The sequence below is a fragment of the Crinia signifera genome, chromosome 4 (assembly GCF_055691185.1).
Source record: "Crinia signifera chromosome 4, ASM5569118v1, whole genome shotgun sequence".
Taxonomy (NCBI): Eukaryota; Metazoa; Chordata; class Amphibia; order Anura; family Myobatrachidae; genus Crinia; species Crinia signifera.
The window spans coordinates 233,269,977-233,296,899 of NC_139220.1; the positions used below are offsets into that span (position 1 = coordinate 233,269,977).

The 26,923-nt window shown below is 42.5% G+C and overlaps 1 protein-coding gene across 1 annotated transcript; it reads left to right on the forward strand.

Moving 5' to 3' along the window:
* Nucleotides 1-805: 805 nt before the first annotated feature.
* On the forward strand, nt 806-25,969 carry HDC (histidine decarboxylase). Its single transcript, XM_083179768.1, has 12 exons — nt 806-994; nt 4,592-4,764; nt 6,032-6,145; nt 10,485-10,607; nt 12,355-12,489; nt 13,453-13,596; nt 17,921-17,987; nt 18,107-18,269; nt 19,633-19,723; nt 20,978-21,076; nt 22,471-22,572; nt 24,721-25,969. The coding sequence occupies exons 1-12, from the start codon at nt 955-957 to the stop codon at nt 25,408-25,410; spliced, it is 1,941 nt and encodes a 646-aa protein (XP_083035894.1). The 5' UTR covers nt 806-954; the 3' UTR covers nt 25,411-25,969.
* The last annotated feature ends 954 nt before the right edge of the window (nt 25,970-26,923 follow it).

A 26,923-nucleotide genomic window follows, 5' to 3' on the forward strand; every position in this document is an offset into this window, starting at 1 on the left:
CTTCTCAAGCAAACCATGGATGGTCAATGGCCATAAATCCTATCTCCTTGTTACCCACTTTCAGTTGAATAGCAAGACTTGATCGGGTTCCCGGGTTCCGGCACATGCACAGTATGGTCCATGATACTGCGCATGCACAGTATGGTCCATGATACTGCGCATGCGCAGAACCCGTTTTGGGGGCTGCCGTGCATTTGGGGCTGCCGAGCATTTGCGCAAAGAGAGGCATCCCGGGGGGAGGGAACACCTCCCGATGGGATGCCTTGAGTGACTGGCAGGTCAGACTTCCAATAGGAAATCACTGTCAGTCACAGTGAAGCCAGTGCACAGTCTCACAGACTGCATCTGGCTTCACTTTAGGCAGAGACAGTGGCGGATTTTACCTGGTGGGGCTGCAGCCCTGCAGCCCATAGGCAAAAACCGCCACTGGAGTTAATGGTAAATCAGACGTATTTAGCATACATTTATATTGCCATTTTAAAATAATCAGTCAACGCCGCTGATGATCAGCATCTTACAAACTGCTCATTAGTAAATCTTCCCCTGTTAAGTCCCCTCTAATAAGACCAATCAATGTGACTCTTGCACCTTTAATGGTGGTAAAATAATTAAGTAGAAACATAGGAAATAGCAGCTGGTTCCATGTGTTTCCAGCAGAGAATGAGGCTCCTCGAGCGTCCAGTGTACTGATTATGAATGGAACTGGCTGTGTAGATACAGCTGAAGACATCAAAGATAACACAGAAAGCAAACAGTGCTTGAGAGTTTCTTTTATTTCAAATCAACATGATGGAGTGGTATATGCAATAAATGGAATAAGATAAACTGTTTGCGTAGACAGGAATAAATGTAGTGACGTAAGATTGATAGATAACAGGGGTATAAAATATTAGACATGACAGGGAGGATCATACAGACAACTCTTGCCAAAGCCGCCGGATCTCACATCCTGATATGCAAACTGCCATGGAATCAGAGGAATACAGAAGAAGAGGTATGTTACATGGAATCCATGGAGATCAGAAATACAGTACATCACTTTGCACAGACTAGGATAGTCACTCTCTCCTATTAGTAATTCAATGATACCGTATGTTTTACCTGTTGTATGTAACTTTCTTAGATAACTATTATGTACACTGAAATAGTTTTTACATTAATCTAGAAAATGTGCATTTCTGTGCTGAAAAAGTCACATCCTGCTTCCAGGGACACTTTGCTGAATGATAAAATTACATATTGCTTGCGGAATATTGTATACTCCTCATGAATACAAGTCATTCATCTGCACCTTATCATCAAACTGTGGCTTATCATTAAACTGTGCTTTATCACTAATCTGTGCCTTATCAATATGTGCCCTATCATCAATCTGTGCCCTATCATCAATTTGTGCCTTATCATCAATCTGTGCTTTATCATCAGGCTGTGTTGAATCATTCATATGTACCTTATCATCAAACTGTGCCTTATCATCAATCTGTGCCGCCTGAATAATCAATTCGCGCCGAATCATCAATATGTGCCGAATCATTAATCTGTGCCCTATCATCAATCTGTGTCTTATCATCAAACTGTGCTTTAGCACTAATCTGTGCCCTATCATCAATCTGTGCCCTATCATTAATCTGTGCTTTATCATCAATCTGTGCCGAATCATCAATTTGTCTCTTATCATCGATCTGTGCTTTATCATTAATCTGTGCCTTATCATCAATCTTTGCCGAATCATTAATCTGTGCCTTTTCATCAATCTGTGCTTTATCATTAATCTGTGCCTTGTCATCAATCTTCGCCGAATCATTAATCTGTGCCTTTTCATCAATCTGTGCTTTATCATTAATCTGTGCCATATCATCAATCTTTGCCGAATCATTAATCTGTGCCTTTTCTTCAATCTGTGCTTTATCATTAATTGGTACTTCATCATCAATGTGTGCTGAATCATTAATCTGTGCCGAATCATTAATCTGTGCTTTATCATTAATCTGGGCTTTATCATCAATCTGTGCTTTATCTTCAATCTGTGCCAAATAATTAATCTGTGCATTTTCATCAATCTGTGCTTTATCATTAATCTGTGCTTTATCATCAATGTGTACCTTTTCATTAATATGTACTTTATCTTCAATCTGTGCTTTATCATTAATCTGTGCTTTATCATTAATCTGTGCCTTATTATTAATCTGTGCCTTATCATCAATCTGTACTTTATCATTAATCTGTGCCTTATCTTCAATTTGTGCCTTATTATCAGTCCATGCTGAATCATTCATCTGTACCTTATCATTAAACCGTGCTTAATCACTAATCTCTGCTTTATCATGAATGTGTGTCCTATCATTAATCTGTGCCTTATCATCATTCTGTACAGGATGCAGGATACACCTCATACTTGCCTTATCATGAATGTGTGCTTTATCATCAATCTGTCTCTTATCATTGATCTGTGCCTTATCATCATTCTGTACCTTATCATTAATCTGTGCTTTATCATTAATCTGTGCCTTATCAACAATTTGTCCATTATCATCAATCTGTGATTTATCATTAATCTGTGCCTTATCATCAATCTCTGCCAAATAAATTAATCTGTGCCTTTTCATCAATCTGTGTCTTATCTTCAATCTGTGCCTTATTATCAATCTGTGCCAAATCATTAATATGTGCCTTATCATTAATCTACGCCAAATCTTTAATCTGTACTTTATCATTAATCTGTAGTTCATCATCAATCTGTGATCTATCAATAATATGTGCCTTATCATCAATCTGTACTTTATCATCAATCTGTGCTGAATCATTAATATGTGCCTTATTAATATGTGCTTTATCATTCATTTGTACATTATCACCAATCTGTGCTTTATCATTCATTTGTGCCTTATTATTAATCTGTGTTTTATTCATCTGTGCATTATCATCAATCTGTGCCTAATCATTAATTGGTGTCTTATTATCAATCTGTACTTTATCATTAATCTGTGATTCATCATCAATCTGTGCTTTATTATTAATCTCTGCTTTATCATAAATATGTGTTTTATCATCAATCTGCGCCTTACCATCAATCAATTTTTATCATTAATCTGTGCGGATTGATGATAAACACAGATTGATGAGAAACACAGACAGATTGATTATCAGGCACAAATTAATAATAAGGCACATATTAATGATAATACAGGTTGAGTATTCCGTATCCAAAATGCTCGGGACCAGGAGAATTTTGGATAACGGATTATTCCGTATTTTGGAATATTTTAATATTTCAATGATGTATTTTGAAGTATCTTGCATTTATGCTGTATAAACACATAATATACACACAAATATATTTTATTACCACATAAAATACACACAAACATATTTTAATTGTTCAAAAAACAAGGTTTCAAAACGTGAAACAAAATGTGTGTACTATCTCAGCACTGAATTTGAATGCCAAGCAATCATTGTCTTGCACATATATAGTGCCAGTTACATATCATGTCCCCAGTGATGCTGTTACATATGTCCCCAGTGAGTTTTTAGCAAAAAAAATTTTTTTTTTCACTTTCTGGAATGTCCGTATTTCGGAATAATTTGGATAACGGATATTCGGATACGGGATACTTGACCTGTACACAAATTGATGATAAAGCTCATATTAATTAAAAAGCACACTTCCCTTACTTTCTTCTTCACTTTTGTCACCTTCTCACACATCTCTCCACATTTTCCTGATCCTCTCCTCTACTTCTCCCTGTCTACATCTTCCCTTCACTTATCCCCCATTCCCTGACTTTTTTTTATCTCTTCACCCATATATCCCTCACCTTCTCCTCCACTTCTGCCACCTTTTCCCACAATTCCCCTTTCCAAACCTCCCAATCTTATTTTTCACTGTTCTCCTAAAGTACTAAGGCCATTTGATCTATAATCTGTTTTGTTGAAAAGTTCTTTGTAAACGATATTCTATTTTTTTTATCTTGATTTTTGTTATTTCTAGAGACATATCAGACAAATCAATTTATCACAGATTTCTTTAATATAAAATGTCAACCTGATATATACATTATAAAATTAAATATTAAAGCTGTGTAAAAATAAGTAGAAAATAAATACGTACTGTACATACTATTACTAAATGTGATAATTAATAAACATATTTGAAATGGGTTGGTTTTCAAAATCTTTACTTAATTTTTATGTAGAGAATAAAATCTAGACACAGCCTATATATTAGTTGTATCCACTATGTACTGTATATAGGCCCTTATTCAGATCTGATTGCAGTACAAATTTGTTCTTAAAATGGGCAAAACCATGTGCACTGCAGGTTATTGAGTTATTTTGTTTCTGTGCAGGGTAAATACTGGCTGCATTATTTTTACACTGCAATTTAGATTTCAGTTTCAACACACCCCACCCAAATGTAACTCTCTCTCTGCACATGTTACATCTGCCCCACCTGCAGCGCACATGGTTTTGCCCATTTTGAGAACAAATTTGTACTGCGATCAGATCTGAATAGGGGCCATTGTCTCCTGTATTCCTGTCTAATGTCAGTATCAGTCTCTGATAGTGTAAGCCTTATTTCTGCACCCAGGTAAAGAATTGGTGGATTATATCTGTCAGTACCTCAGCACAGTAAGAGACAGGCGGGTAATTCCAGATGTACAGCCAGGCTATATGAGAGCCTTGTTGCCTGACAGTGCCCCGGTGGAATCAGAGAGCTGGGACAACATCTTCAGGGACATTGAGGACATCATCATGCCTGGGGTAAATGGATATATACCTACAGTATGTATAAGAAACCTCTAAAATGGTAAATATCACCTACCTACAATTTAGATTTAGGGCTTACTTTTGGTATCTGACACATATTATTATCTAACAGTAGCTGATGAAAATGAAATATTCCACTTTGTGGTGAAACCATAAGATTGCTCTAGCACTTTATGCCAGGTCTAAGGGCACTATATGGCCAGCTGCTGTCCCTACAAGATATGCAGGCTCAAAGAAGGCATGAGGGCTGAAGTAAGAAATAAACAGGAACAGCCCGTAGCCCATATAGCCTCAGGAAATGTGACTGAACCACCTGTACATACAATGTGTCTGATTTATGTGTATGTAGTGAAGGTGCTTAATGGGAAGGGTTGTGAGTAGGTGTCCAAATTCCTACTCTCGAGGTATTCAATGGCTGTGTCACTTATCATCGGATTCTAGGATTCTGCAATGTCATGTGGGAAACTGGAGAGCAGGATACACCTCATACTTGCCTACTTTTGAAAACTAGTTTCAGGGAGATTATAGTTGGTAGAAGAATTTTGCACTGCGCCCCATTGAGAGGGCGTGTCAGGCTACACCCAAAGGGCGTGTCTAGTTCCATATATGGAGATATTTGTGAAAATAGATTGTGAACATGGCACCTAGAAGCGAGGGTGTGTACTGCTACATGTGAGAGGAATATTTTAAAATGACTTATATCCAACTGTAGATGAGCCCCAAAGCGGTTAGTAAGAGCTACTATACTTGGTAAAGTGCTGGGAAATGACACTGATGATTCAATATAAATGTATCTATCTTTCATTCCTTTTCCCAAAAAAAATGTAACAGTGTAATGTGGGCTAGGTGACATGAGGGAGATTGCTAGACTAATGAGGGAGAGGGAGATTGCTGTTATTTCAGGGAGTCTCCTGCAGAATGCAGCAGGGTAGGCAACTATGATACCCCTAAGACGTGTGTTTTGTTGAAGTGTACAGCAACATAACAGGAAGCAGGTCAAGGGGAACCATTTTCACAGTGTTACATTCTCCCTCATGCATGTACAGTATATACTGAAATTCCAAGTGGTGCAACCATGTTACTTACTGACTGCAAAAAGCAAGGCCATTTTGCTGTACCTCTTCTCTCCATGACAGTTTGACAGTTTGGATTACTCTCTCTCTCTCTCTCTCTCTCTCTCCACCTCCCTAATTTTGCAATGTGCCAATCCTACATACCTGTGCAGTGCAGAATGTTCCACTTCTGTTATTTGTCTTTGCAGGTGGTCCATTGGCAGAGTCCTCACATGCATGCATACTTCCCAGCACTAACCTCCTGGCCATCCTTGCTTGGTGATATGCTTGCAGATGCTATTAACTGCCTTGGATTTACATGGGTATGTTAAACCTGTCCAACTCTAAATTAGCTGAATGTGTGATTATTTTTTTCTTTATTGTTACAAACACAAACCAGATACGCACTATAAGATTATCTATTCGATCTTTCTGGTTGGAATGAAAATGTGGTAATGTATGGACGCAAATGACAACTGTGCAATTGCTCCAAAACACTGGAAATCAGGCAAATAGTACTGTATAAATACATTGGATTTAATCAATTTATCAAAATTACCATTTTTGCCAATTTTCTGTCTTTTCCGGCTTCTGAGAGCAAAGGGTTGATTGCCATTAGCACCCAAAAATTTTACCAGATTTTAATTACTAAAGATTTGCCAACTAATCTTATAGCGTGTATCCAGCTTTAGGAGTTAATTCTATTTCTTGATCAAAGTCTGTCACTAAAGAAGTGTACACACAGGGAGATTCATTAACGATATTGTCCAGTCACCGTATCCCCTCACTAAGCCTTCAGTCATTGGACTATATTGTCAAATTGAGCACGCATCCTTCTTCATTTGTAGTGCACACACTGGGCAATATTTTAAATACAATCACTCAGAAGGGCCAAAATAGGTGATATGATTTAAGCGTGATAAGGCCCCCATACATTAGGCCGACTTGTCCTTAGGACAAGTCGGACCCAATTCTCCTGTGAGCCGCCCGGCAGCTCCCCGGGAGGCTCACATACAATTTGTCACTTGATTAGCCAAATTTTACATGTGATAAATCGCTTGCGATTTACCACATGTAACGGGGAGCTGCAGCGGGCGATGAGGAGCAGGGGGCAGGTGGTGAGGGGCAGGGGGGTGCCGGTGATCAGGGGGAGCAGTGGGGCGGGCGGCGGGTCCCGGAGCACTTAGCTGGCCGGGCTGGGAGCCGTTCAAGAAGCCACTGCTGTCAGCGGTAGCAGGGGGGGCGGCGCAGAGTACCAGAGAGCCGGGCAGGAGAAGACGCTGCCAGTGCCAGGCAGCGGCGGGATTTGGGAGCAGAACACTTAAAAAAAAAAGATCATACAAACGCATAGGAAGCCATTGATTGCCTGAGACCTCTCTCAGCCAATTAGCGATTGGCTGAGAGATGTCTCAGCCAATCAATGGCTACCTATGCGTTTGTATCGGCTTTTTTTTGTTTTTTAAAGTGTTCTGCTCCTGCCACTCGCGCTGCCGCTGCAGCGTCTTCTCCTGCCCAGGTCTCTGGTACTCTGCGCTGCCCCCACCCCCTGCTCCCGCTGACGGCAGCTTCTTCTCCTCCTCTGCCGGGCTCCCTGCGCCGCTCCCCTGATCCCTCCGGCTGGCTCGGGTAGGTCCCCCCGCCAGCTGCAGTCCCCGCACGGCTCCGGGCAGCACATAAGATTTAGAAAATCTTATGTGCAGCCCGTCCGACCTCCCGACTCCGATCCAATGCGCACGAGGCCGCGCATCGGGTCGGAGGGGATGTCTCCATATGACTTCTCTACTGTAAGAATAAAGACCAATGCATACAGTGCCTCACGTAACCGCAAAACGAACACGTTAAGTGACCGTGAAAAAGCATGCTTTTCATGTGCTTCACTATATGGCACGCAACGCACAATTCGGAGCACCAATACTTATAAATGTATTCTCCCTTGTAGTTTACAACTTATTTCCAACGTTCAATAAGGTTTTCAATACCTCGTTGGTAGAAATCACCTGGTGATTCGAAAAATTCATTCAACCAAGCTCTCCCACCATACGCACAACATCTTTTTACGCGGATGAAGATCTTGTTTAATGCGCGAGGTCGTTTGTTTACCTTGGCTAAGCCATTCCTTACGCTGGTTCAGATTGATGTACAGGCACCATTTATCGTCGCCAGTAACGATTCGGTAAAGAAATCGTTCCTTGTGTCCATGAATTGAACGGTGACGAGCAAGCAAACCAGCGGAGATTGTGGCTTGTTGATTTTTGTTGTCGTCACAAAGCATGCGGAACTCATGCTCCACACTTCTGAACCTTTCCTATTGAGTGAAGATTCTTCTCTATAGCTAGAAGAGCTTAGAAGAACTTGATGGAACAGCTTCTTGGATTCAACTGATTGGGCGGTATTCAATGAGAATACCTGCGAGGTGCAGAGAATCCTTTTTAGGATTCGCTGCACATTCGCCACGTTCCGGAGCCGGCGGGCTCCGGTATTCAACGTGTCAGGGGCTCGCTGCCCCTGACTGGCGAATATGAGCTCCTGCGGCATATGCCGCAGGGAGCCTGAGGACGGCGGCAGGCAGAGAGATGGAAGTCTCTCTGCCTAGCCCAGAACGTTTGTGGGGGTTAGGTGGGCTCCCCGGGTGCCAGGCAGCACAGGCTGCCCCCCCGGGGGTGCCAGCAGGGGACCTATATTCACTATACCCAATCGTAACGATCGGGTGCAGTGAATATATGAATATGTAATAAGCGGCTCGGCTCCGGCGCCCCCTGCTGGCTGCCGCGCATCGGGTCGGAGGGGATGTCTCCATATGACTTCTCTACTGTAAGAATAAAGACCAATGCATACAGTGCCTCACGTAACCGCAAAACGAACACGTTAAGTGACCGTGAAAAAGCATGCTTTTCATGTGCTTCACTATATGGCACGCAACGCACAATTCGGAGCACCAATACTTATAAATGTATTCTCCCTTGTAGTTTACAACTTATTTCCAACGTTCAATAAGGTTTTCAATACCTCGTTGGTAGAAATCACCTGGTGATTCGAAAAATTCATTCAACCAAGCTCTCCCACCATACGCACAACATCTTTTTACGCGGATGAAGATCTTGTTTAATGCGCGAGGTCGTTTGTTTACCTTGGCTAAGCCATTCCTTACGCTGGTTCAGATTGATGTACAGGCACCATTTATCGTCGCCAGTAACGATTCGGTAAAGAAATCGTTCCTTGTGTCCATGAATTGAACGGTGACGAGCAAGCAAACCAGCGGAGATTGTGGCTTGTTGATTTTTGTTGTCGTCACAAAGCATGCGGAACTCATGCTCCACACTTCTGAACCTTTCCTATTGAGTGAAGATTCTTCTCTATAGCTAGAAGAGCTTAGAAGAACTTGATGGAACAGCTTCTTGGATTCAACTGATTGGGCGGTATTCAATGAGAATACCTGCGAGGTGCAGAGAATCCTTTTTAGGATTCGCTGCACATTCGCCACGTTCCGGAGCCGGCGGGCTCCGGTATTCAACGTGTCAGGGGCTCGCTGCCCCTGACTGGCGAATATGAGCTCCTGCGGCATATGCCGCAGGGAGCCTGAGGACGGCGGCAGGCAGAGAGATGGAAGTCTCTCTGCCTAGCCCAGAACGTTTGTGGGGGTTAGGTGGGCTCCCCGGGTGCCAGGCAGCACAGGCTGCCCCCCCGGGGGTGCCAGCAGGGGACCTATATTCACTATACCCAATCGTAACGATCGGGTGCAGTGAATATATGAATATGTAATAAGCGGCTCGGCTCCGGCGCCCCCTGCTGGCTGCTGTGTAAAAAAAATAAAAAAAAAAAAAAATATGTTTTTTTAAATTAAATATATATTCATGTGCTTACAGCACATGAATAAAAGTAGCATGCCCCTCCTCAGAATAAAATTCCTGATTTTTTGACACCAAATGTAAAAAACAAAACACTTTATTTTAAAAGTTCACATTCCACTTCTCCATAAAAAGATAGCGATTGCTACTCGGTGAATCATGGCGAAAAAAACCTTCAAATGTATTCGCCATGTGGTCATTGAATAGGGTGATTCACCGTTTTAGTCAAAAATTCGCCAAACAGCACAAATTCACCATAAAAACATGGCGAATCAGGCTCATTGAATACCGCCCTTAGTGTTTATATTTATTTTAAAACCTGCATGCCTGCTTGTCTGTATGAGGGTAGACATGTGTAAATGTTTCTGGAAGAAACTGTCTATCCTAGGTTTTTAAGTGTGGTGCAAGGAATGTATCAAATACATTTGCATATTAATACAGAGGAGTCGGAGTCGAGGAGTCGGGGTCAGAGGTACGAGAAGTCGGAGTTGGGGTCGGAGTCGGGACATTTATCTACCAACTCCACAGCCCTGGCAATTTGGGCCGATTTTACGGCCCGATTCATCCGAATCGGGCAAAATTGTGCCCAAATCGCATAGTGTATGGGGGCCTTAAGAGTATCTGTCACAGAAATATGGCAGCACAGAACTTCTAGCTGTGATAGGTCTAAGTCATTTTTTTGTCTAATGTGTGTACCTGTCGCTACAGAGCCAAAGAGCTAAATACTGTAACATATTTGTAAAGGAAACTCTTCTTTATTCTTTTCCTTGTAATCCATTCTTTGGTACTGACTCCGATTTATTCCTTCCTCCTTTAGGCTTCCAGTCCGGCGTGCACTGAGTTAGAAATGAATGTGATGGATTGGTTGGCTAAGATGCTGGGGCTTCCTTGTCACTTCCTGCATCATTATCCAGAAAGTAAAGGTGGAGGGGTACTACAAGTAAGTTATTGGCTTTTATTTATTTATTTATTTATTTTTACCAGAGAAAGGGTTCTCACGGCGGGTAGGTGTTATTGAAAACACTGGCTGGACGCTGAATTCAAGTCTTTTCAAAATTTGTTTTCAAATTCAGCAGCGCTTCCCGACCCGCTCGCCCAGCGAATAGCGATACAAGCTCCCAGCCGCCTCTGCCCGGATCCCCGCTGCCCTGTGGTGGGTTTTGCTGGGGCAGGACAAACCTGCCCTGGTAGGTTTGTCCTGCCCCAGCAAAACCCACCACTCAATGGGTTAATCTTTCATCCCTGGATGTTAGGCTTCCAGATATGTTCATTCCTGATTGAAACTATTTATTTTATAGGTGCTACTATACATTATGTCTATTTATCTGTACCTTCCTCTACTGTTTCCCTTTTTTACTGTACTCCAATTACATATAAAAATAAATTGTACACCTTGAAAAAGGGGTCTGCGTCTGCGAACCCCGAAACGTCGGACACCAATTCTCCACTAAAGTTTGCTTTCTCAAAGTCCACCGAGTGCCTCTGCTTTGTATTCAGCCGAACCCTAAAAATAAATTGTAATATATTTTTTTAATACATGTATATATGAAGTATTTAAAATAGTCTTTGGGTTGTGAAGTTTGAGCAGATGTGGGAGTTTTAAAGTATGTTTATTTGGCAATATCCAGAACCTTTTAATAGTAGATGGCTATTTCTAGATCTTGGTACAGCTATGGGGCTAATTCAGCCCTGATCGCTGGGCTGACAATCTTCGGAGCCCAGCAGTCAGGTAGCTGCCTTCCCGCCCCCGAGCAAAGAGGTGGAAATTAATTTGGAATTACCTACTATCTATTACCTACCTTACCCCATAGCTGGCTGTGATCTCACTGAGGGGTTGGGTATGCACACTGTGGACCATGCACATGCGCAGCCCTGTGACTCTGGCCCCAATATCAGAAGTGAATATACATGTTGGTGAGAGAAAGTAAAAAAAATTCTGCAGGTTCATGGGGGCTTGCCAGAATTTTGTGTTATTAAGGAGAGCTTGCAGGTTATGATCTGAGAGAGGGAAAAGAGTGTTACAGAAGTCAGAAAGCAAGCATAGGCTAGTGCACAGGTTCTCAAAGTCGGTCCTCAGGACCTTACACAGTGCACGTTTTCCAGGTCTCCTCACAGAATCAAGTGAAATAATTAGCTCCACCTGTAAATCATTTAAAATGTGTCTGTCAGTAATGAGTGCACCTGTCGGATGACCTGAAAACCATGAACTGTGTGGGGTCCTGAGGACCGAGTTTGAGAACCACTGGTCTAGTGACTACAAGATCAATTTATTGTCCATCCCAATGAGTCATACTTGCTTGCCCCCTTGGTGAGAAGCGAAGGCCGTGGTGACCGGATGATGCAATGTGATACTGACCTGCATCATCGTGGCCACAGCACAATCATTATGTTTCCTTTCTCATATAAAATATAGTGCTATTGGCCCGCTGTCTTTAGCCCCTCCTCCATTATCTCAAAACCAATCTTAGATACGGTGTAAAGTGCCTGCAGAGCCCCTAGGCATCAGCCTAGTAAGCGTTATGGATAATACAGCCCTGGTCAGAGGATGAGAAATAAGGGAGCTAGGCAGAGAAATGTTTAAGGTATTGCTCGTGTGGCCATGGAGACAATAGGTTACAGCAACACATAGAAGAAAATGTTGAAAATCCTGCATGTGCATAACATAGAATATCTGTATTTATTTTCAGAGTACTGTGAGTGAATCAACACTGATCGCTTTACTGGCTGCCAGGAAGGACAAAATCCTGAAAATGAAACTTTCTGAGCCAGATTCAGATGACTCAAACCTAAATTCCCGGCTCGTTGCTTATGCATCTAATCAGGTACAGACAATGATCATGCATCTATGTACTAACAATATGTAGACATAACTCATTCTGGCTCAATACAAATCTAGATGACTGTAACATTTTCATGCTTTCCCACAGCCAGTGGCCCTTATTCTGGTTCACTCGCAAAGGCAAATTCCTTCTCAAATGGAAAAAACCATGTGCACTGTAGAGGGGGCAGATGTAACATGTGCCGAGAGAATTAGATTTGGGTGATTTATTTTGTTTCTGTGCAGAGAAAATATGGACTGCTTTATTTTTACACTGCAATATAGATCTCACTTTGAAGTAAAACCCCACCCAAATCTAACTCTTTCTGCGCATGTTACATCTGCCTCCCCCACTCCCTGCAGTGGACATGGTTTTGTCCATTTGAGAAGGAATTTCACTTTGCGGGTGAACCAGAATAAGGGCCAATGTGTGTAGAATTCCAGTTGCAAATGCATTTGCATACAGTCTGGACCGGCCCATAAAAGAGTAATGCACAGGTGCACACTGCTGGTAACCTATGATTATTGACGTAGACCACTATGTGCTAAATTTACATCTTTAATGGACAGTGGTGTATTAGGAGGATTCATGTTGTAAAGCATCAGGCTGAATACTCACTTGAAACCAGTTTATGTAGTAGCTTTAGATGGAATGTAACCTCTCACAGGCAGGGCCCTCCTCCCTCATGTGCTTTTCCTACTGTTACTTACACCACCTTTGATCGCAGGAAAACCCATGGTTTGTCTACCACGCTGATACTTATTTCAGTGTCTCCTGCTGATGCAGCTATGTTTATGTACCCTGTACGTGTCCTCTATTGTATTCAACTGTCACTTTTTCCTGTTTTGCTTATTCGTTATGAGCTCTGTAATTGGGCGCTGCGGATCCCTTTTATTGGTTCCATAGAAATAAAGGATAATAATAATAGTAGCACGTAACATATAGCCAGTTCTCTCCTTTGCACAGGCTCATTCTTCAGTAGAAAAAGCCGGCCTCATTTCTCTGGTAAAAGTTCGGTTTCTGCCAGTGGATGAAAATTTCTCCCTCCGAGGGGAAACATTAAGAGCTGCCGTGGAAGAAGATACAAAGCGTGGGCTTGTTCCTGTCTTTGTGAGTGATAAAATGTGTTTAAAACTATTTTCTAAAATATTGAATATCTTATAGAATACACTGAATCCATTCCTATTGCAGTTCTCCTGACTAATATGTATCCAATGTACTTACGTAGAATGATAATCCAAGGGGTCAATCTTATTAATTGCGAAGGGTGCGATGTGCCATTCCAACGTCGTTCAAACATCAGCGACAAAACCCGATTTTACATGTTCTCCACCCACACATGTACAATGTAGCCAAATTGTACTTTTATGGTATATGGTGCTAAATAACAAGGCATTAGCTAGAACACTTCCATGCCAAATGAGAGCTCTCAGGATCTGTCATATATGGCACATTAGGTGGACACCATTAGGTCAACATGCATTTAGGTCGACATGTGACTAGGTCGGCATGCAGGAATGTCGACATGAGTCTAGGCCAGCAGGGTCTTTAGGTCGACATGGGTTAGGTCGACAGGCAAAAGGTCGACATGGGGTTTTTCACTGTTTAATGATCCGACATGTGCCGACAGGCGGTATTTCATGCCCTACTATCCACTAGGGCGTGGTGGGAGAATAAAATAGTATGGCAAGCGTAGCGAGGCACCGAGCCCGAAGCATGGAGAGCAAATGCGAGCCATGCAAGGGGACGCGGTGCACTTTAACCTGTGTCCATGTCGGGTAAAAAAAACAGTGAAAAGCCCCATGTTGACCTTTTGACTGTCAACCTAATCCATGTCAACCTAATGGCCCTGTCGACCTTATGACCCTGTTGACCTAACCCATGTCGACCTAGATTCATGTCGACCTTCCTGCATGTCAACCTAATGGTGTCGACCTAATGACTGTCTAACAACTTGCTGGTGACCAACTGACCCCCCTCCTTTTTTTTTTTTGAATTGAGTAATTTTTTATTGTTGTTATTCATTTCATACAGTATAACATAAACAAAATTAAACATATAAACACTTATTATACATATCATCTAAGGCTTGAATACCCATTTCTTTAAATATTTAAGTATCCTGATGCAGGTAATCCCTCAGTAACCAGCATTTATTACCCATACAACCAATAGGAAATGAATTGTATCTGGAGAGCTTTTATATATATAATAACCATTTTCCATCGACTAAATCACATAGCTTTCCCTTAGTTTATTCTCATTATCGTTTTCTATGGGAATTTGATTATACATTTCGGGGGGGGGGGGGGGGGGGGGGGCAGTGCAATGTGATTTGGGTGTGTGCTTTCTACGCTATGTTTAGAAAGTGTGAGCTCTTTTTGGGGCCAGTGAGTTCCTCTATTAGTGCTATATCTATAACCGTGGGGTAAAAAAAAAAAAAAAAAGAGAAAAAAAAATTTATATATTTGGTATATGTATATACTTGCCTATACTTACATCTAAATTACTATTAGTGTGCTATAAGTGCCTCTGCTTGTGGATCTGTTTCCAATTCCTAAGAGATCCTGTGTATAATTGCTCTTGGGCCCAGTAAGTGTAGTTCGTGTATTTTGTGTATTAGCCTATGTGTATTTCCCCCCCCCCTTCCCTCCCGTTTCCCCCCCCCCTTCCCTCCCCTTTTACCCCTCCCCTTCCCTCCCCTTTTACCCCTCCCCTTCCCTACCCCTATTCCTTTGATGGCGTCTGAGGGATCCCTGCATTCAGGAAAACAGACAAAGAAAACATTCTTATAACAGCCCTACAAACCCTAGACTAAAAAAAAAAAAAAAAAAAAAAAAAAAATAAAGAATAAAGATACATATATATAAAAAAAAGGAGGAGAAAGAAAAAACAAAAACAAAAAAAAAGGATTATATATGATAATAATAATATATTATTATATTGTGCCATCCACTAACAGCATTCAGCTATTGTAACTCTTTTATTCCCTTCTTATTTGTTTTCCACCTACCCAGATATGTACTTAGGGAGATATACAGTCAACAAGTATCAACAAATTATTCGGTATTATATAATCATACTTATGCCCCTACCAGTAGCTTAGCCTCCACATCTGTATCAAGTGACCCTTTACAGGCCATCTAGATATCCCTTGTATTCTCCTCATTCTCGCCCAGTCCAGCAATACACCACCCATCCCATTTTTCTAAGAATTTTGGGGTGGCTCCTCGTATTTTGTACATATATCGTTCATGCCGTGCCACCTCATTGACTAGTGCTCTCCACTTATATATATTTGGGGGTTCTTGCGCAAACCAAATCCTTGCTATTATCACTTTTGCCAACGTAGTAAGGCATAGGACATATCTATATATATTATTTGAGTACCTTTCTTCCAGATCTAACCCGAATAAACAAATCAGTGGATTGATAGCAGGAAGTGCAGGGGTAGTGAACCGCACATCTCTCCAAACTTTCTCCCAAAATTCATATATACTTGGGCATTCCCAAATCATATGCCAAAATCCTGCATTTTCCCCTTGGCACTTAGGACAATGGGAGTTATCCCTAAGACCAGCCCTCTGAAGAGACACCGGTGTCCGGTAAGCTCTATGAAGAACATAGAAAAATACTTGCCTATATCTAATGCATGGAGTAGTATGTTGTAGTGACCCCAAGATCTTATTCCACTGTTCATTAGAAAGAGACCCCACATCTATTTCCCATTTTAATCTAGTTTAGTAATTTGATTTGGAACTGGTATATCATTGATAAGTGCATATATTGTGGACATCTTGCCCCTCTGTACTAGGCCGAATAACATCTTCTTAATGGGTGAGTCTGAAATCCTTGGAGGTCCCTGCGGAAACTGTGCAGCCGCTGCATGCCTTAACTGAAAGTATCGGTACAGGGCTGTATTGGGTACTCCAAAACTTTCCTTCAGTTGCTGAAAGGACCTAAACACACCGTCACTATACAACTGATCTATTGATATCAGGCCCTGAGTAACCCATATATTGTCTTCCGATAATTTAATCATTTCGTTATATGCTCTATTAAACCATACCGGGGTTTCTCTATCATGATCTGACCACTCATAAAATGTGTGGGCCAAACGCCAAACCATTAACGCTTGGCGAAGCAGATGTGGCTGCCTAATGGATGAGAGACCTGACAACAATATTTGAAGAGGAGAAAGGGAAAAGGCAGAGGAGCACTTTACCTGCTCATCCAGAAAACTAGCCATTGTTGGATCAACCCCACCTCTTACCCATTCAATCAAATGTACCAGTTGTGAGGCCACGTAATATAACCTCAAATTAGAAAGACCCAGCCCTCCTGCTGACTGAGCCTTATATAAAATTTTAATCGAGATTCTAGCTGGGCCATTATTCCAAATATATGTTAACAGGGCACTCTCAATCCTACTAAATATCTGTTTTGAAATGTATATAGGAGAATTCTGTAGCACATAGACAAATTTGGGTTGGATGGCCATTTTAAATAAATTGATTCGACCCAGTACAGATAAGGGCAATTTTCTCCAGGCTACGGCCCTATCTTTGAAGTATTGAATAATAGGGTCTATGTTTTGTACTACATATTCAGTAGCCTGGGGTCCAATCCACACCCCCAGGTACTTAAACCGAGTTGTCCACCTCAAAGTTTGGTCTATATCTCTATTACCGGGAATCTGACCAGATATTGGGAATATATATGATTTCTCCCAGTTGATCGACAATCCTGAGAATACCCCAAATCTTTCTATTATCTGAAAAGCAGCTTTAAGAGAACCTTCCGCATCCTGTAAAAAGAGTAACGTGTCATCAGCGTAAAGGGCCACCACATCTGTAACTTCTCTTATTCTGATCCCTCGAACCTTCTCTTCATCCCGCAGTATACATGCCATAGGTTCTATAGCAATTGCAAATAATGCTGGAGAGAGAGGGCACCCCTGCCTAGTCCCTCTCCCCAGTGGAAACGTTTCCGATGTATACCCATTTACTGTCACTCTAGCTCTAGGATTAGAATATAGGAGCTGTACCAATCTAACAAATCGTGGCCCAAAGGAAAATCTCCGAAGAACCCCCCAGAGGTACCTCCACTCGACAGAATCGAAGGCCTTGGCGGCATCTAAAGATACCACCACTGCCCCCGACTCTGCCGAGGCCCCCCTCTGAAGATGGCAAAACAGTCTCCGCAGGTTCTGGGTGGTAGATTTTCCCGGCATAAATCCAGTTTGATCTGGGTGAATTATAGACTTAATGACTCCATTTAATCTAACTGCTAATATCTTTGCTAAAATTTTTACATCTGAGTTTAACAAACCCCCCTCCTTCTTGCCTCAGCAGCAAAGAACTCTGTACAGTCAGATGTATTTTTTAAATCCTACAAATCACAGTAAGACAATTCCCTATGTGTCTTGTTGCAGGTGTGTGCAACACTGGGCACAACCGGAGTGTGTGCCTTTGACAACCTTGCAGAGTTGGGACCAATATGTAAGTAGGATGGTCAGTGCTAATTCTGCAATAGTGATTACTTATGTGACTGTGTGTATTTATTGCTAGGTTTTGCTGATTTCCTATGCCAACTGTGTGACTGTGACCTTACTGTCCAGGTGCCAAAGAAGGACTGTGGCTCCACATTGATGCGGCATACGCTGGCACTGCCTTTCTGTGTCCTGAATTCAGATCACTGCTCAGTGGGGTGGAGTATGCAGATTCTTTCACATTTAATCCATCAAAGTGGATGATGGTTCATTTTGACTGCACTGCTTTCTGGTGAGCCCCAACACAATGTTATGTCTGTCATTAGGTAACATCAGATGCTTTCTCTCGTCAGTTCCACCATTTCTCTAAGATTGCAATTCCAGGAGTAGCATTTTATATACTGCTTGTTCTTTGCAAGTAGGAAAATTGAAAAAAGGGAATGTTTCTCTCTTAAGAGGGACCATTTACTAACAGATCACATTTACAATACGACATGGGCGGGATCTACCGCCCATTATCGCTTTGTAATATGTGATCCTTTCGGCAGAATGTATCCTCTTGCAGGTGCAGGAACCGCAATCTACTGTACCAGTGGTGAGCTACGCACTCCCCGGCCGGCAGTGCGATAAGTAGCCCATAGGCTACAATGGCCGCCCAGGACCCAATGTGATGCTGCCCGATATTGATACTTGGGGTAACATTGCATACCCCATAGAAACCTATGGGGGATGCGGCTGCTGGTGGGGCTAGAGGGATTGCAGTAGGGATCAGAGATTTTTGCTGCGGTCCCATTTGAGGGATACTTAATATTTGCGGCGAACCTGTTTTAGGGGAATTAGCCGCAAATATTCTACAGTAAATGGGCCCCAAGGAGAGCTGTATTAAGCCTTGGTTAGGAAATATACACCAGGAAGTGGAGAGGTTTTGTTTGGCAAGAGAGAAAGTGCGGAGCAGTGGGAGGAAAGCACCAGTTTGTTTGTAGAGAGCAGGACAGGAACACTTTTGCCGGTAACCAGTCAGGAGTGCCAGGATTGGGATTTGGGGTTACAGATATGGTGTCTGTGTGTGTGCGTGTGTGTGTGTGCTAATAAATAAGCAACTTCATTGTGGGCAGTGGGGAGTATAATGTAGTGCGAAGCAGCAGCAATAGTGCATGAGAGGAAAGAACAGGGAGAGAGAGGGCTGTATTAAGAGATGAGTAGAAGATAAGGTTCCAGGCATTAAGGTGTCCCATGTGGTCACTCACAAATTAGAATGTCAGTAGGGCTGTAGGAGGTAAGTAATTGTACAAGGAACGAGCTTGTGGTCAGAGAGAAGAAATGCTGAAACAGAGAAGTTAGGCATTTCACAAAAGTGGCTGAACATGAGGTCTAAGTAGTGACCATCACTGAGTAGAAGATGGCGTCCATGGGCAGATGTCACACGAGGAGGAGAGCATGGGGATTCAGAGACAACTCCAATAGGAATATTGGTTATCCTATTAAATTCCCTGTGAAGAAGAGTGGGTAGGTAAGCGGAGGGGAAGTGGGAGAGCCAGCATGTGGACCATTTCTCCTGTGCATTCTGTTCTTGTCCAGTACTGGTAATGCAGCCATAAGTCCGTACTACTAAGTTTCCAATATATTTATTTGGCTATACAACTTTGTTTCCATAGGGTGAAAGATAAATACAAGCTGCAGCAAACATTCACTGTCAACCCTATCTACCTCCGGCATGCCAACAGTGGGGCTGCAACTGACTTCATGGTAAGTGCGAGAGCCTGACAACTGACACATCAGGGATACACACTACATTCCTGAATCTGGCTACATAGAACTGGAGCAAAGTCATTCAAATGGATTTAGCTTAGCATGCTGCTGTTCTAGTGGCGCTAGCTTCTGACGCAAAGCTTGAAATGATAGATTTTCTCTTAATGTATCAAGGCTTCCAGTGCAGTGTCCAGGCTGTGCATGTGCAGAGAGACGATCATTTTGGCCAGTATTGATAAATAGGACCCTATGGCTTTATAGTAAAACAGCAACAAAACGGAGATCCAGGTAGACAACGTTATAGCTAATTAAGTTATAATTCTATTTGTATTAATAACAGAGCAAAACTATTAGGCTGTTCTATTATTGGGTCTAATTCAGGCTGGATCGCTAATCAGAGCATTTGCAGTGGACTGCGAGCAGAAAGCTGCCACCTGATCTGAAAGAAAAAATGCAAATGAATTGAAAATTTTCCAAAAACACCCAGAAAATGACATGTTTCTGCCCCCAAATGTCAGCTTCCCGTCAGTCATACTGGATTGCAATTGCAAAGATTTCACATTGTCAGTCGCTATTTATGCACCCCAGTGTGAATGCTGCGCATGCGCATTTGTTTGATAGTCTGACGATTCGCAAATTCTCTAATTAGTGATCCATGCTAAATAAGGTCCATTGTTAGATATGTAATCGCTGCACAACACAGGGGCAAATGCAGGATTTTTGGAGGTAGGTTTCAAATGCTTGAAATTTGAGGGAGCGTCACCAGCCCACAATTATTATGTAACAAGCTATAGTCATGCAAAGTGCAGTCATGTAAAAGGGATGTAGTTAATACGCCGGTGAGTCGGTGACCCCCATAGGGGGAATAGAATCTTGTGGCAAGTGAAGCGAGCCACCCCGCCCACAGCGTGGCAAGCGCAGTGAGCCCACAATTGGCCTTGTTGCGCTCCCAACGGCTGGCATTCTGGCATGATTGAGCGCACAGATCCACAGACACACACACACAGGAGACTTGGTAGGAACATCTGCTGCCACTGGGCATGTGCAGAAGGTCTATTCCACCCTTAGTACTAATGGCCAGACAGTAACAAGACAGCTGCTCAGGTTGTTGTAATCTTGCACGATCCATTCCATCTAACGTAATAGTGCATGTTCTTACTTGCACTGGCTAGGTTTGTTTTAAATGCAGTTTTTCTGCCTTCTAAAGATGTGGCACCTCAGAAATATGTGTTTGTATTTCTTTAATGGCAGCATTGGCAAATTCCTTTGAGTCGCCGATTCCGCTCCCTCAAACTCTGGTTTGTTATTCGATCATTTGGAATTAATAATCTTCAGGCACACATCAGACACGTGAGTATTTATCAGCATATCAGTACTCTGGAACATAGGCGTAAATGTACTAAAGCATCTAAAAGTTAAAAGTGGGATGCTGTCTTTAGCAACCAATCAGATTCTGTCTATTATTTTCTAGGATGCAATTGAGAAATGATAGCTAGAATCTGATTGCTTGCTATAGGAAACATCCCCACATTTCAACCTTTAGTAAATATTACCTTAATGGTTTACATCCTACTGGCACTAGATAATATACTAGTGATACTGCCCAGCTACACCCTACCAGCACTATATAATACACTAGTGATACTACCCAGCTACACCCTACCAGCACTATATAATACACTAGTGATACTGCCCAGCTACACCCTACCAGCACTATATAATACACTAGTGATACTACCCAGCTACACCCTACCAGCACTATATAATACACTAGTGATACTGCCCAGCTACACCCTACCAGCACTAGATAATACACTAGTGATACTGCCCAGCTACACCCTACCAGCACTAGATATTATACTAGTAATACTGCCCAGCTACACCCTACCAGCACTAGATAATATACCATTGATACTGCCCGGCTACACCCTACCGGCACTAGATAATATACCAATGATATTGACCAGCTACACGCTACCAGCACAAAATAATATACCAGTGATATTGCCCAGCTACACCCTAAGAGCACTAGATAATATACCAGTGATACTGCCCAGCTACACTCTATCAGCAGTAGATAACACACTAGTGATACTGCCCAGCTACATCCTACATCGTTTAGTGTCAGTCCAGCATCATTCTATGTAATAAACAGAAATACAGACATCCGTACATTGCACAATATTCTGATCGAACCTCAGGGCACACATAATCGGCCTACATATGTTAGCTTCCCTAGATATACCATTAGTTTTAGGGCGGGATGTATTAATATACATCACCGCCCTTCGCCGCACGGCCACCGCGATGCCAGCGCATATGTACTAATGTGTTTAATGATTTGATATAAACAAGGTGGAGTACTTTCCCTTGTAATTATGTCAGCTTCCACTAGATGGTGATACTTAATTTTTGTTAGCAAGACACCCTTTCATTAAGTAAATGAGCTAGTACAAATGCAACTATTTATTTATTTGCATGAACATTTAGTACTTGCATACTTCTGCATCTGGTGTTATAATAGCCTGATCTGACTATGATATATGATTGTCCTCATCATCATCATTATCATCATCATCATCAGTGTGTAGTATGTCCAATGCTGGGTAGCCTTCACTGAACATAGTGTAGATGTCATTGAAATGCATCAGATGCAGTATTACCAGTACCTGTGTGCGGTCAAATACAAAGTTCCTGTTCCTGTCTTAAAAACTGCACCAGTCTGATTATAATTCCAATTCCAGGGCACAGAACTGGCCCAGTATTTTGAGTCTTTGGTTAGAGGTGACCAGCTGTTTGAAGTACCTGCTAAGCGACACCTGGGACTGGTTGTCTTCCGTCTAAAGGTAAACTGATAAGTAGGGGGTGTCAGGGAGCGGGGCATGGGTCATTGGCAGTTGTTTCCAAATATTATCTCTGCTTTTGCCACTTACATTTCTTTTAGTACTCCCAGAATTACAGAACTTACAGTATATGAATCACATCTAATTTAGCAACCCTGTTTTCTGTATCCAAGCAATGACAGCACGTGGGCATGATGAGACCCATACAAATCATCATGGTAGTTGCTAAATTCTAGTGGGCTAAAGGACCTTTCACGCCCAGGGGAAGAACAAGGCCGGGGGGCGTGCAGCTTCACTATCCAAGACACCATTGTTTGCCTTTAGTAACCAGGTGGTGAGCAAAGCGGAACGTAGCGAGCCACCGTGCCCGAAGCGGGAGGCTGAAGCGAACCCGCGAGGGTCCGTTTGGGTCCCTTGCTCTGACCTTGCTCCTCCTCTCTCCGCCCCCTTTCCTCCCCTGTCACATGATAAGGTCTCTTAGCACACTTGAATTTAGACCTAACCATACTTGAAGTCCCGCGATGGCTGGTGCTGCACACAGAAACTGCGGCAGCCATTTTCTCAGCTCATGCGCAATAGAGCTGACCACAAGTCTACAGCACTGTAGTTGCTGACAGAGAGGAGTGGCCCTGCATGGAGCCTGCACATGGGACATCTCCTCTTTTAATCTGTTTTCATGCAACTAGCATGTTCCATTAGCATATGGGAACACCCAGCGTTTAATGCGGGCATGACGGACAGATGGGGGCGGGCAGCTGACATCACTGGATGCCAGCTGCCTGCCCACTTCCCCCTGAAATTGCATGCTTATGTAAGGTTTCTCAGAGCAACCTTACGTATGCGTGGACCTTTCACATCTTTCGATGGTCGGCGAACATTGAAAGATGTGGGAGGTTTCCCCTGGCCTGGGAATGGATGTTACTGTGTAATCGCGTCCAACCATTCACAATGCGGGGTTTGGTGGACTCAACCAGAATAACCCCCATTGTCTTTTGACAAGTCCCTTTTAAAGGGATCTGTTTGGCAAGAAGGAGCCTGCACATATAAATCCATGGCTATGGCTTGGGGGTTATTCTGGTTGATTCGCTCAGATGCAAATTCGCACCCTTGAGAGTCAACCAGAACACACCCTGCTAATCGTGGTACACCCGCCACCCCCCTTTGCAGCATGTGTTTGCATGCAGGGCCTACAAATGGATGTTTAACATAAAAATCTATTCGCAGCTTGTGGGTGAACATCCACATCATTCGATGGCCGCCGGCTGCGAATGGACCAGAATAAGTACCATTGCGTTTTAGCAGGATGCAGTTGAACAGGAGCGGTTTAGCAGGATGCTTTCTCGAGGATATAAAAGGCAATGTGTAGACGTAGCCTAACAAGGTCTTTAAAAGTGAAAGTTTGGTTGCTTTGGACATCTGGTCCACTTTGTCTTCCTCCAAGGCATGATACATCCCTCTTAATGCCACTAGTGATGAGAACCAGTTAAACTTGATTCATAGAATGGAATCATGGGGGTAAACTTACTAAGATGGGAGTTCTATTGAAGATGGGATGTTGCCGATAGCAACCAATCAGATTCTATCTATTATCTTCTAGAAGGTGCTAAATAAATAAGAAGTAGAATCCAATTACTTGCTATGGGCAACATCCTATCTTCAAAAGAACTCCCATCTTAGTAAATTTACCCCATGGTCTTTACCACGGACCTTATCACTGAATGATGGGCTTTGCTTCCTGCTTTGTTCCATTATGGACACATTTATTCCAAATCTTGGAGCCCACCATGAGACACTATAAATTGACCCAATGTTCTTGCTAGCTTACCACAAGATCCTTATATTAAGTGATTCAAGATATATAGGGCACGATTCAGACATGATCTCTGCTTTGCAAATTCATGCTGTGGCTGGTTATAAATACACAGCGCATGCGTATGGGCCGCAATGTGCGCGCCCGATGCCTGCTAGCAAGGAATAAAGTACTGCTACCTTTTTCCCTCTCTAGCCGGCTACTCTGAGCTTGCAGTAAGTGGTGCCCAGTGGAAAACAGTAGGTGTATTATTTCGGTAGAATCAACTTGACCATCATTCAGTCCAATTCTGCATGTGTTTCCGCTTATTAATTTAATGTTCTCTTTGTTGTTACAAACAGGGCCAAAACCTTCTGACGGAAAAGGTGCTGGCAGAACTCACCAAGTCGGGGAACATGTTTCTTGTTCCAGCCACTATCAATGACAAGTACATAATCCGTTTCACTGTCACCTCTCAGTTCACCACTAGGGAAGACATTTTGCATGACTGGAACATCATCAGAGAAGCTGCAGTTAATGTTACCAACTGGCATCGCAGCACCATACTCAATGATAAGCTGGTGAATCCTCCAACCATGGACGGGGAGGAGGACACTTGCCAGAGAATCACTGTGCAGCCCAAACATGGGAATTTCAGTCCTAAAGACTGGGTCGAGCAGATACCTGAAGATGACTTGGATCCCTTTGATGACTGTTTCCCAGAGAGTGTGCCAGTGGCCAGCAAACATAAACCAATGTCATTCATGTATCGATATTGGTCTATCCAAGACAAGAAAAAGAGTGCCCGTTCCCTTAGCTGTAATAGTGTGCCAGGACATAATAATCAAAGGGAGGCAATAGAAAAGATTGTGCCACAATTTGAACTTCAAAAAGATGGTAGCATACTTTCTAAGCTACCAGGTAAGGTCATGATTCTAGAAAAAAATGCTTTCAGGAAATTAATCAAGTTTTACAGTGTGCCCAGCTTCCCAGAAATCAGCATCCAATGTGGTCTTAAATTGCCCTGCTGCCCACTCCAAGCACTAGTGTAAATGACTCTGAAGTCTCACAAAGACTTACTATTAAAATCTGTTGCATACACACAGTGGATACAACCATTTTGGGCTACACAACATTGAAACGGTCAATTCACCATGATCTAATGACATTACAGTCTGCATCCTGCATCATTTCAAAAATTCCTGCAAAGACTACATGCCCACAAAATGGCTGTCCCCACTGTTTGTAGATGATAGGTTCACTTTATTATACCAAACAGCTGTATACCAAGGGTACATTTTAGCTTTTAAAATTATAGTATACACATACCTCCCAACCGTTCCAACTTCAGCGGGGATGCTCAACTGTCCCGTGCTTGGGCAGCAGTGTCCCATGGGTGGTCGTGAAGTTGGGGGACACTCTGCAGAGTATGGATGTTCATGTGATAAATAGCATGAACGTGATACATGATCATGCGCGAATATCAAACATCAGGGGTATGGCCTAGCAGCAATAGGGCCCCATGCCTTTACCTGAGGAATCATGCATCAGACTTTGTCAATGCTGGGAGGTATATATATATATGGCAGAGGAGTTAATAAATACCAATAAAAAAAAACACAGTCATATGCAATCTAATGTATTATTGTGTCAATGTAATGCACAATTTATTATATATAATAAATGAGCTGATTATGTTACAACTGATGTCTGAAAATGATTAACCTTGTCAAAAGCCTAAAAAAGTTTCTCAAATGCCAACGCATTGCAAACAAGGCCGTGTGAGGAACAGCCAAGTTTACTAGCCACCAATTTGCTCAGTGTAAGAATTCCGCATGCTTTATTCCTTTCACGAAATTTTTTTTCATTTATGGGTATGTTTCAAGAGCCATACTTGTGACTGCTAGCACAGGGAACTAGAAAACTGTACAATGCCTGTAAAGTAGGCCTTGGTGGAAGACAGCTGGGCATGGTACCCATTTAGGTTACAATAGAGTTTCATGAGAGTAGATGTACAAGTTTGGTGAGCTGACTGTCTCATTCAAGCCAATTTGCAGTGTGCATCATTCCTCCTTCATTCCCCTCATGAAACGTCTGCTACTCCGCACTTGTACAGTTAAATGCCCATTACCAACATCAGGCAGCCAAAAAGGAATTTCTGGATATATTATCACATTCAATTAACAGTTCTCACATTGTGGGAATGGACTAATCTATATTCGTTGTGGGGGAAAAAAAGAGATATGCAAATAGTTTAACCATTACATATATTTAAAATGTGGAAAAAAAAACCCCACTAATCAGTGCATCTCAAACTGTGTGCCCAGCACCCCTGGGGTGCTGTGGGGCTCTTGCAGGGGTGCCTCTGGTTGGGGGTAGGACCAAATTACATTATTTTTGGTCAAAGTTATTGGCAAAAATCAGTGCTTGTGGCTGCCAATCATAAAAATGGTGGACAATCAGAAGTACAGGAGCCACGTTTAACGGGTGAGTCGAGGCGACCTGACGTGCTGTTTGCCAGGACAGGGACGCCTGTCCATTGCCATGAATGGGGCATGCGAGCGT

Coding starts and splice junctions, on each gene's coding strand:
- HDC (XM_083179768.1), top strand. CDS start 955: ATGCAAACTGCCATGGAATCAGAGGAATACAGAAGAAGAG. Junction 10,608..12,354: donor AAGGTGGAGGGGTACTACAA/GTAAGTTATTGG, acceptor ATTTATTTTCAG/AGTACTGTGAGTGAATCAAC. Junction 19,724..20,977: donor GGGCTGCAACTGACTTCATG/GTAAGTGCGAGA, acceptor CTTTAATGGCAG/CATTGGCAAATTCCTTTGAG.